This window comes from Lepidothrix coronata, unplaced genomic scaffold, assembly GCF_001604755.1.
Source record: "Lepidothrix coronata isolate B3197 unplaced genomic scaffold, Lepidothrix_coronata-1.0 Scaffold14, whole genome shotgun sequence".
In the NCBI taxonomy this organism is placed as follows: domain Eukaryota; kingdom Metazoa; phylum Chordata; class Aves; order Passeriformes; family Pipridae; genus Lepidothrix; species Lepidothrix coronata.
In genome coordinates, this window is record NW_016690194.1 from 5,056,660 (window position 1) to 5,069,156 (window position 12,497).

Here is a 12,497-nt window from a genome sequence, read left to right on the forward strand (position 1 = left end):
CTGTGCATCTGACACAGTTAAAGCTGTACCATTTTTTTCCTGGCATTAAAAGTGTTATGCAAATTTAAAAAGAAATCCCATCTTGCAGTACAGCTTATTTTTATACAAGCAAAAATAGCTCCAGCTGTGAAAGGGTTTGGTCAGATAGTCCTTAGCAAATGTAAAAGAGGTCTTTAAGCAGTTCCTATTCCTGGCTGGTTTCTCTGCCCTCAAAGGATTAGAGGTTAATGTCTCTCAAAAGGGAAGGATGGCTGAATGCATCATGTCTGTGCTACTCAGATCCTTGTGGACTATCTACCTGTCCAAATCTTACCCTATCCAGCAGTTAATAAAATATCAGCCCTTTTACGAGGGCTAGGCATGCATACTAGAGCCTTTCCTTGACTGTAAGTGTCTGTGCAGTGAGATATCTGTGAAAGCTCTGCAGGTTACTATCTTAATATTAATGAAGCCACATTTGTTATGAGTGCCTACTCACTTCTGCAGCACATTTATCACAAGTTATATCCATGTTTAACACAGGGCTTCTATTAGAGTCTTGCAAAACAAAATGCCCAAAACCATTGGAACAAGATAGTTGCATTGAGTCAAAAATGACATATTGACCTAGGTTAAAACAGAAGTCCTATTTGAAAACTGCTTGCTCAGCTGAGCGACTTGGATACAGTTTTAGATTGTATTGAAAACTAAGTGGTATTGAGTAAATGTGGGTTCAGACAAGTCCAGCCTTGTCCCAGTGTCCCCATCTAAGTGAACCTGATGAACATTAAGGGTTTGATGGGATTCTGAAGCTAAAGTTACTTTAATGTTTAGCTGAAGATGTTAATGGCTTGTCCAGTGTGTACCTGACAGATTTGCTGCATTGTCAAGTCAGAGGAGGTAGGTGTTAGTACTCTGTGTAAACATACCATGAGGGTTAGCAAGAACACCAAAGAGGGAAACTATACATAGAGTAATAGCTACAGAAATACTTACGTGGCAATAATTTTACTTTGACTGTTAAGTCATCTTTCAGTACATACAAATAAAATATGGGTTTGGATCATATTAAAGAGCAATACAACAATGAAAAATAACCATCACAAAACCACACAGGCTTTTTGAGTAAGATAAATTATATGTGTATGTGAGTTGCATGAAGAACCTGAAGACCATACCTCAAAGTTCAGCTGTGGATAGTCAAACAAGCTGCCCAGCCAAGAAAGGGTTGAGTCAATAAATGTCAGCAAGGCAAGGAAGGAGATCAGATTCACGGCTATGTTTGCTACCAGTGTGATGGAGGTAGAGGCACCCTGACTGGCTGCTTCCAGCAGATTCTTTGAGTCACTTTGTCAATGAAGAGAAAACAAGAGTATGAACATTTTTCAATTAAAGAATAAATAATAGAACTAAGGGGTATGTGCACTTGGTTAGAAGTCTAGTACCAAAGTTATCTGTTCACTCATAGGGAAAACAATGATGAGACGGAGTAGGCTTTTGCTGTCAATCTTCATGGCAGACACTTGAAGCATGTGTTTGTGGTGCCTTGAGGATGAATTCTCTGACATGGTCAGGGTTGGGCAAGATATGGATCAGGTCTTAATACTGTGGCACTGCTAGGATGAGGGAGTGGTCACTGCTCTTCTTACACGCACCCCTTGCAAAGATGCCTGGGCTGTTCAGGAACAGCTTCTTACAAGCCTTTTTGCTTTGCCTGTCATTCTTAAGACAGTTAAGTCTCCCTGCAGATCGGCAACAAGTTCGCTGATGTTGCAGAAATGATTGCTCCACCTTTGCTTTTGCATGTTTGCACTAACAGATTAATTACAAAAGAAAGATAGCAATGTCACAAGTGGTGACACCTCTTGGTGGGTCACCTCAGGTAGGCATTTCCCTCTTTCTTTGGAGAGTTTACTGTCTGTCCAGACGGAATATGACACCTCCATGTGTTACATTGTCATTGGGCACACTACACCTGAATTCACAAATCAACCATTTGCAGTATATTAGTGTGTAATTAATTTATTGCTTGCAGACCTACCATATAGTCCCCCTAAAGCTTATGTGTGAACAGTGATTTTTCCAAATCTCATTTTTGCACTAATATTAGGATTAACTAGAGCCTAGATCAGCTTACCCTTTTGCCATTTGTAGACCACTTCTCAGAGTTACCAGAGGCTTTTCAATTTCAGGCCAGAATAATTTGGAGGTGGCTAATGATGCTGGTGCTGACATGACAGAAGCAGTCAGTAGGTGGGAGGAGGAAACCTAGAATTCCAGGTGACAGAAAATACTCTGTGATAACCACATGAAGTGCAAACATGAAGGAAAGCAATTAAAAGTTTCAGACATTCAGATGATTTTTCTACAAGGGTTCATTAAAAAGTTCACATTGCTCATAAGGAAAAGAAGACAGGACTTTTGTGATTAATTTCTTCAGAGAGGGACAAAAAGTCCAGTGGGAATGATGCAGGGATACTTTCAAAGCATTTTTAGCTGGACTTCTATATTTAGAAGATTTCAGACAAATCATATATTTTCCAGTTCTTTTCCTCTGTCTTACCCCAAAAGAAATATATGCTCCTAAGACGCTTCCAGCAATAGTTGAGAATCCTGCTGTCATGACTGCATGGAGTTCAGATTTGGTGATGTATGGTAAGTAGGGCCGCACTAGGAGAGGAGACTCTGTCTGGAAGTGAAAAACAAGCATCAAATTCAGAAATTCCCAATAAAAGCCCATAAATTTATTTTATTATCAGGGCAGAAAAATGAGCAGCGATGAACCACTGCTAAATATCATGCTAATATTGCTTTTGGGCTTGGATGCTACTTGGTGATCTTTCTACTTCACTTTGAACCCTGGGACAGACAGTGTTGTAAATGTGGGTTTAATGGATTTCCTATTTAAGTGGTCTATTAGATGCTGCCTCCTGCTTTTATGGCTAAGGCCTTGTACTGCTAGCACCGAATCCTAGTTTTCTGCATCATCTTTCTCTCCTGTCCTTGCCTGCCTTGCATGCCTACTTTTCATCCCACATGCCTTCTGAATTAAAAAAAAACCACCCAAAATTGTTATTTCTTCATAGCCTTGGAGCTATCGTAGCCTTCGTAGCTTGGTAGACATTTTAATGGACATCTATAACCTACATTTATGCTTGACTTTCTGTTGGGAAAACATATGGTTTCCAAATTCCACTCCATTTTGCACTACTGCCAACATACTAACACACTGGAATTTTGTAATCAACCATCAGTACTGTTGTAGTGGAGTCATAGGAAATTTTTTTTGATACACAGATGCTCAGTGAGCAGCACTATTTCACTACCTTCAATAATATTGTGTTATCATGTTTTTTCTATACTCCAACTCACCTGTCCCACAAATATGTTACCTGCAGCTACCAGAGACTCAACAGGCGTTGTCCCCATGAAAACGTGCATAATCCAACCAACCTAAAATGATTGAAAAAAAGAAATAAAAATTTAATCTGCCTATTCCATGCATTTCTAGAGTTAATCATATCAATCTAAGACTTCTGAGACATGTTATGATATTTCCAGGTTAAAGATAACAACTGTTTTTCATGTCTACCCCTGCGCAGCTTGGCCAGGGTCAATGCTACAGTTCCTCTGCATGTGTTCAAAAAGTGTCCCACAGTAGCCAAATGAGTACCTACTGGCAAAAATTCATACCTTTCCAATGAGCCACTGCATGAATCCAATGTGGTAAAGAATAGACATTACTGTGCTGAAGAAAACCACAATGGGCAGTACCTGATTTGGAGACACAAAATCATTAACACATTTAGAGTGGTTTCCTTTCCTTGATTCTGTGGGCCATTTGATTTTTGAAAAAGTGGGTCATGTTTTCAAAATGTTCTTACAGTTATGGAAAACTTGTCATTTAGCTTACACATATGCCATAAAATTATTAACCTTCTAGACTTGTTGTTTGTGCTGGAATTAACTAATTTTCATTTATTTACATAGTTTTTTAACAGTGCTGCAATAGTTTTGAAACTGGTTTAACATGATATACATTAGTTTATAGCCATGTTTAGGTCAGTCCAAGCATTACTTGGCAATAGCATTTACAAAGACTTTGATATATAAAAATTCGATTTTGAAAACCATTGACAGAAATATGTAAAATGGTACTGTGCTGTAGAATTCAGAGCTCTACTTCTCATAGCATCGTAGAATGTTAAGAGTTGGAAGGTAACTTAAAGATCGGCTAGTCCCAACCATCCCTCCCATGGGCAGGGACACCTCCCACCAGAACAGGTTGCTCAAGGCCTTATCTAACCTGGCTTTGAGCACTGCCAGGGTTGAAACATTTGCAACCTACCTGAGCAACCTGTTAAAGTATCTCACTACCCTCACAGTAACAAATTTCTTCCTAATATTATCTAACCTAAATTTCCCCTCTTTCAAATTGTACCCATTACTCTTTGTCCTATCACTACAGTTCCTGACAGAGTCTCTCTTCATCTTCCTTGTTTTTCCCCTTCAGATACTAGAATGTTGTCGTGAGATCTGCATGTAACCTTCTCTTCTCCAGGCAGAACAGCCCCAACTTTCTCCGCCTATCTTTGTAGGGGAGGTGCTCCAGTCCTTTTATCAACTTCATGACTTTCCCCTCCACTGGCTCCAACAGTTCCATGTCCTTCTTATGTTGGGGACACCAGAAATGAATGCAGTACTCCAAGTGAGGATTCACAAGAGTAGAGTAGATGGGGAGAATCACCTACCTCCACACACTGGCCATGCTCCTTTTGATGAAGCCAAGGGTTCAGTTGACCTTCTGGGGTGTGAGTGCACATTGCCAGGTCATGCTGAGTTTTTCATCAACCATCACCCCACCCCACCCCAACCATCATCTCTATATCTGTGTTTTAAAAAACACAGTTTAGATTGCTGTGTAAGCAAAAGTTGAAGAGGTTTCAATTGGAATTGTAATTGACTTGATTTCATAGAATCAAAGGCAGCTTCCTTAGCCTGTGTAGATGCCTTTCAATAAAAGATCATAGAAAAATCCTCTTTTATTCTGTTGTATTTACACTATTCATTATAATGCCAATGTGGAATATTCAAGAACTCTCTAACTGTACACAGAGACAGAATCTGCTTAAAGGTATATACTTCCTAAATACAAAAAGTGAATATAAATCTCTTTCATTGGAGACTGAAGGAAAAATGTTTCCCTTCAACATATAACTCAAAAGAATCATATGAATGCCTAACCCACTGTCTGATGGGTTGTTAAATGTATTGGGTTTTCATTCTGAATAAAACTCATATTACAGGACCTCATCACTGCTATGCTGCTATACAGCAGGAAGAAAAATCCCCCCAAAAGATCCAAAATTAGTAAAACAGATTAGTTACAGTTAGAACAGTACCACTAGGACTAAGAAGCTTTCATTTTTGTTCACTAATGACATAATGCATTTAAACGAAAATCAAGTAATAGAACGAAAAAGAGCAAATAATTTTGTTATTTCAGAACTTCACAGTAAATACAAGCTGTGCCTTTCTAGAGGAGAGTTGGTACTATCAACAATCTTGACAAATTTTTGGAAACTAGATTTAGATGATCAGAACCTTTCATTGAAAGGATGGAGTGCAATTAACCGCTATCACTGTGCTGTTCAATAAGTTAATAAAAGGCTCCTTTCTCTAGTTTGATTCTCTGATCCTTTTTGCAATCCTCTCAGAATAGTTTGTCATGCAGTAATAGCAGAAAGTTTGGTGTAGTAAAAGTAACATCTTTCTCCCTTGCCTTTTCTCTTCTGCCATTTCCCTTCACTGTTTCTAGGCCTGTGCTAGCCAAAGAGGCATCTAACTCCCAGCCAGATCCATATCCTGGCACAACGTGTGTATACTGATGCAATGTGTGTATTGAAATGGGTCTGGAGAAACAGCGGGCAGATAGGCAAAGGTCAACTCTCTCTAGTTGATTGATGGCAAAAATTGTGAGTGACCTCCCATCTTTCAAGCTAAATGGACAGCAAAAGCTCTCAAGTTTGAGAGCTGTGGTTTTGTTCCAGCGAAAGGGGAGAGAACACAATGTTCTGCCAACACTGGGTGACAGCTGGCATCCTTTGGCCTTCTCCACATTCCTCTGAAAATATTTTAGAGAACATTAGAACACCCTTTTCCAGTTTTGTGGTTGGAGTCATTCCTGGATAAAGCACTTGTCTTTATAAAACATGAAGTCTACCTCAAAGTTATGAGTACTCTGAACAGGGGCTCATGATGGGGTTGTCTTCCACTTGCTTCTGCCATGAAAAAATTCACATTTAATTTGCATCTACACACGCCATTACAACCTGCAGGTGGAGACAGCTGTCAACTTTGAGAGAAAATGAGGAGAGAACTGCAAAAAGAAAATATGACCAGGAAGTCAGATGGACCTTAGTTGTAGCAGAAGCCAACTCCTCCAAAAGGTCTAGCACGTTTCTGTATGGGTCCTGTAGTTTAGTTATAACTGCATGCTTAAAATGTTACAATTGCATTTTTCGCTGTGAAAAAACTCAAGTAGAAGTTTAGTCTTCAGTATGTACAGCTCCTGATACGTACTACATACCTTTAAATAGTCAAGTTTTAATGGATGAATACATTTAATGAGCACTCTGAAAAATCGCACAGCCTTTCTATAGAGAATGGTAATCAAAGAGCTCTTTAGAATTACATTTATGTGACCTACAAATGTTGCAGTTTATGCTTCCCAAAATACAACCTCTAAGAAAATAAATTCTTTAATCGGTATGTTTTATGAACTGGATTATTTCCTGTTTATTGTCAATTCTGCAATAAGATTTGACCTTACTAAAGAACTACTTTCCAGATCATGATTACAATGAATGTTACATGGAGAGCAGGGAGTTAAAACTGATGGCTGCTTTCAAATCCCCCTCCCATTTGTGGTTTGGTGTTCGTCTTTTTTCTTATTTTCCTTAAAAGAAGAACTTACTAGTGTTGTTTAAGGAACATCCTGCTTTCATACACTCCTAAAACTTGACCTTCAAAGCAAAGCCTTTCTCAGGGAGCCATAATCCTCCTGGTGCAGAAAGGAAGTTTATTTCCTGCTTGCTCGAAGCAAACTTTGCCTTTCATAGTCAACAGGATAGATGACTTAATACTAAGAGGGTTTTTTCCAACTGCTTAAGTACTTGGGTGTGCTTGGTTATGTGGGCAAGTGTGGTTTTTTTTCAGAACTCTGAAACTCTGTGTCTGCATTCACAAATATCCATTTAAAATAACCCAGTTTATACATGTGAATACATGCATTTATGACTAATTACTGCTTTCAGAACCAGGTACTCAAAGGTTCTAGTGGTGCTGGCCTGAACACCCATACGGGTGTGCATATGCACATATGGGCTGTGTCTGCTCTGGTAACAATGTCCACCTAAGTTAATAAAAACTGATATGTCCCTGCATACTGTTAAGGATGCAGTATGGATACAATTGGATTCTGACGGTTTTCTGCAAAGACATGCCCTATCCCTTGTCTACTCTCTCAAGAGTTAAGCCAATACTGAGACATTTCTTTTTTGAAGGATGCTTTGAAATATCTTGTGGCAAGATTTGGAGAGCTCAAGAGTAACATGCAAACCTCACAAAATAGCTGAAAGACGTAAAAAAAAGCACTTTGGACCATCTTAATGTGTAAATAAATGAAAAGTGTTTCAAGAGAGAATAGGCTGGCTGTCGCTCACTGTCACTGGAAGAGAGAATTCCCTTTCTACAGAAGGAGCAGATGGAGGATGTTTTGGTACTGCTGTGCACTTGTCTGCCACTCTGTTTACCATATATATATATTCCTAGACATATGCAGCTCTGAAAATCAACTCATGAGTTTTGTTTTCTTGGTGTTTTTCAGTGTGAAAAGAACTTGCTTGTTCCTGTTATCCTCTTCTAGATATTCCACATCTTTTGTTGGCTTGAACCATAGAATAAGACTGATGGATATTTGCATACACAGAAGCAAACTTTTGGCTGTCTGGTCCCTAGTTATGACTTTAGTCAGCAAAGTATTTTACATCACCACTGAGGCACTAAAAATCACCTTGATATAATCATATTTATAAGGCATTGTCGAAAACCACAGGAAAAATAACATGGGAGGTGGGAATTAAATAATTTAGCCCCTAAAATATGTAATTGGGAACACAAATTGTTATTTGCGTGCTCAATAGAGTAAAGGTGAGACAAGCCTAGAAAGTAAAATGAAAGGTTTCACTTTAGTATTTCAAAAAATATTGAACTTCAAACACAATTTATATTTATTGATGAAATTCTTCATTTCTTTTTCACCACTAAGATGTTCCAACTATTCTTAGTAGCAACCTATTTTACTGATAGCACCTTCTTTAGTGTTTCTACAGATAGCGCCTACAGATAGCACCTTCGTTCTCAAGTAGTGAAAGAACTAAATTTGAAGATTATCTAGTTTGGAATATCACCTCAAGAAAAAAAGATGAAAGGCATGTAAGCCCATGGTCAGGTCTCTGAAACATCAAAAGAATGATCTGTGAGTAAGTATTGATTAATTTCTTGTGTTTGTTTGGGAGTTTTTTTGTTTGTTTTTTTATTGGGGTTGGTTTGAGGTATTTTTGCTTTATATGTTTTTGATTCCAGCCTAAGCAGGTATTATGGCATAGGATACTTCTTGAAGCAAAACCAGGAAGCATACTGGTGCAGATTAGAGAGCACAGAGCATACAAACTGTATTCCAGCAGTTTCCCAGCAAGGTCTTCTAAGGGAGAGAACTGGGAAATCTCCCTGGGATCTTACTAATGTAATAATAGCACAATGTAATGTAATTCTTCCTGGTTATGCATGAACAGCTTCTATCTTTTACCAGGCATATATAAATATATATCAAGGCTTTCCACTGTTGTGGGGGCAATGTCTGTAAGGCATTGTTCTACACAGCATTTAAGGATGACAACATAGCACGGTATAGCACTTTTACTCATGGAGAGATGGGAAAGATAGGCCAGAGATAATATTTCTGTCAGTGGCCAGGTAAAGCCTTTTAAGCTATTCCTTGTAGAAAGATACCCCAAGGTTCTGTCTACATGCAATATATGTTGTTATAATTGGACTAGATAAGTGCTATCTAACTCAGTGTATAGCAGTAAATGAAAGGCTTCCTGTGGGCTTCCCAAATTTTCTATTCAGAACGTCACATAGTAAGGAACAATTTTCCTCTTAGCTGATTCCTCTGGTGACTATGCAGGTACCACAAGACATATAATAAATTTATTTCCCAGCTATACTGTTCCTTTTTTCTGTTGTCTATCTGCCACATGCAGCGTGTATAAAAACTGTCTCACCTTAAAAGCGAAGAAATGATCCTTATATTTTTCACCAAACACAAACTTGGCACCTGTGTCAGAGTACTCCAGAAAAGTCTAGGGACAGAAAGCAAAGGAAATTAGCCATAAGCTCTTGGAACCTGCCAAAAACTAAGCAGATATCGCTAGCTGTCTTGCAGAGATCTGGTGAAGTCCAAGGAGCTTGTGCTCTATATGAATCCAGGCCTCATTGACTGTGTCTGGCTGAATTGAGGGCCTCTGCCCTGCTCTAGTAAGAGTGCAGTCTCCCTCAGGGTATATAGGCAAATGGCAAGGGTGTAGGGCACGAATTCCTTGAGTACCCAACACAATAGAGGCCATAAGGTAAACTAAAAGAAACATTTATTTTTTCATCCCGACACTGTGGTGCATTTTTATGCTCCATCATGCAAGTAAGTGCAAAAATAATACAGCTTAAAATAGAGATTTAATGGCTGAAGTAATGAGTTTTGGAAGGAGTACCTAATAGCTAACCTAAAGAAATCTACTTTTTAATTTAGATCCAGTGTTATGTTTTTATACTCCTGATGTCAACATATGCATTAATGATACAGTTTAAACTGGAGTTAAAGTACAGTTTATAACAGCTATGGTAATGAGTGCTGACAGGAGCAACCGTAAGCCATATGACGTTAATGAAAGGGAGCACCAGAACTGCTTCAGTTAGAGACTGAGAACCTGGTGACAAAACCCAGATGACTCCCACTGCTTGCAGATTAGACAGACGTCAGACCTGTGCCTTTGCTCCCACAGAGAGACAGTACATTCTGCACTGTATTGTTTTACATGTGCTTAATTACCTGTGAAGAGCAGCTGTGAGAATAGTATCCCTGGGGTGAAAAGTCTGAATGTCCTTCAGTGGGTACTCTCTGATCTACATTTTGGATATTGCTTATTCATTACTTTACAGTAATAGGCTTTTTAAAAAAACTTTATGTCTGCAGGGATACCTGCACACAGATCCCATCCACTCTCTAGAGATATTTTTCTGCTTGCAGATGTGGATTTTGCCACCTGTACGTAGTTAAATTAATTTTCTTGTATATCATGAGGACTATGAAATGTCCCTCATGCCAGGACTGCTGCTACTCTGAAGACAACAGTGGTTCTGCCTTAAACTTCAAGGCTTTTCAGCATGTCACATTTATTTGCAAGGGTGCTTTGGAGTTGGGCCACATCTAAAGAGTTTCTATGAGTGCCCTGGCACAATAGTGGTTTTATGTTTCAAGGATGCAAGTTTTAACTTCAAGGATGATAAATCCATTGAGAAATAGGGTCATTCTGGCCATTACTCATCAGCCTGTCCCCCACAGTCTTGTATTAACTGGACAAAAAAAAAGAGAAAGTTGAATTCAGATAGTCAATTACCATTCTGAGAACCCAGTCTTCCTTAAGAGGAGAAAATATTCAGGAGGGAACAGATCCTTGAACAGACTGACTGTTATGTAAGAGTCTCAAGACAGAAAATTACAGTAAAAAAAGTAAGGATTTTGCCCAATAGCTTACCTGGATCTGAATGCCTAGCCAGTTAAATACATCAAAACCCACGTTGGTCCTCAGAATAAGAAGCCCAAGAATAAACTGCATTCCTATTCCTGAAAGTACTGGTCTCCAAGCAACCTAGATAGACAGAAAAATAAAGAAACTGTTTGTCATTTAAATAAATAATAATTTACTTCAGACATTTATTAAAATAAGGCAAGGGGATTGTCTGACTATACTGCAGCATAGGAGCAGCTGCTAAACCAGGCTGTAATGGACTTGGATCTTCACATACCTGGACAGAGAATAAGGAGATTTTGTTACAGGGTTTGTCCTTGGTAATTTCAACTCTGTTTCTGTTCACCAGCTTAAAAGACTTTTGATACTTGAGAACTACTCAGTCTTATATTGTAATTCATCATATAAAGGCAGTTGTAAGAAAAACTGTGGCTGCCTGTGATAAGTTCCTCTATAGTTCCTTCCTTCAGTTCACTACACTGAAGATTCCTGCTCTGCTGCCTCAGAAAACATCTTCGGTTTGTGAAAATTTGGTCAAATTATTTACAAGACAAGGAGTTGAAATGGCATTCTAATTTACTCAGATTGTATTTGAATAATACAAATCAATTAGGTGCAATGAGGACTCATGGGAGAGCACAATGCATTTGGAGTAGTTTGCACCTCAGCTGGAGATAGCAGCAGTTGCAGAGAATAGGACGGTTTCATTAGTCCTTGCTGAGAGGACTTCACCCTTTAAGGAAGTCTCAGCACTGATGCAAGAAGGGTGGAAAGTGTCAGTGAAACTTCATGACCTGGACAGTGGATATATGACTAACAAAAGCATGAACTGGTATGTGAGGCATGCACACAGGAGTACAAGCTGAGGTGGGAGTTGTGGTGGCTGAACTAAGCCCTTTGTAATACCACAGCAGAACAGAGTGGTCACCTCTGATGGAAGATTAAAATAAATGGCATTGACCAGCCTCTGGGAACAGGTGAGTGAGAAGTGAAGACCTCCACTTGGCCTCAGTTTTTGAGTTTGCAGTGGGAAGCAAACTTGTGAGGGATTAAGAGGTATACAAGGCAACCGTATCTTCAGTTCCATGCAATTTGTGTTAATTAGTGTCCTCAAATAAGTACCTGTCATGTCCAGAGGACTGTGGTGAGGCTCCTGTGGGTGAAAATGTGGAGAAGGCCTACCTCTCCAGGACCAAATGTGTTCCAACCCGCAACAGAGCTGGAATAAAAGATGGGCAGGAGCTTCCCAAAACAACGAGAGGCGGATGCTGGTACAGCCCCACACATGCTCACCAAGAGCAAAATTACTTGCCTCAGAAATTAAATACATCACTTGGTATGGGGCAAGCCTAAATTTTTACTTAAATTTTAATAAGCATCTGTTACTCTTACTAAACTTGGTGCTCGGTTAGGGGAACGGGTTTTGAGACATTGAATAAAAAAATCCCAGAAGAGCCAACATGGACTAAATACTCACTCTGGTTGGATATTTGGAAAAGATAAGCAGCAGGAGAACATACATCACAAGCCCACCAAAGGAGATTAGCTGGCGGGATCCCTGTTTCATTGTGTCAAAGATGAGCCAGCAGATGACAGTTATAATAAGAGCTGCACACAACACCCTGGGGGAAAAAAGCATCATGACATCCT

At 39.2% G+C, this 12,497-nt stretch overlaps 1 protein-coding gene across 1 annotated transcript in view; it reads right to left on the reverse strand.

Annotated features, from left to right (window-relative positions):
* Positions 1–12,497, reverse strand: part of SLC28A3 (solute carrier family 28 member 3) — a 34,711-nt gene that overhangs the window by 6,823 nt on the left and 15,391 nt on the right. The window contains exons 6-13 of the mRNA XM_017806057.1: positions 12,325–12,469; positions 10,854–10,967; positions 9,327–9,404; positions 3,673–3,753; positions 3,352–3,432; positions 2,543–2,668; positions 2,117–2,247; positions 1,158–1,326 (exon numbers count right to left, since the gene is read on the reverse strand). Of these exons, the coding sequence (XP_017661546.1) occupies positions 1,158–1,326; positions 2,117–2,247; positions 2,543–2,668; positions 3,352–3,432; positions 3,673–3,753; positions 9,327–9,404; positions 10,854–10,967; positions 12,325–12,469 (925 nt within the window). The remainder of the gene's footprint in view (positions 1–1,157; positions 1,327–2,116; positions 2,248–2,542; positions 2,669–3,351; positions 3,433–3,672; positions 3,754–9,326; positions 9,405–10,853; positions 10,968–12,324; positions 12,470–12,497) is intronic.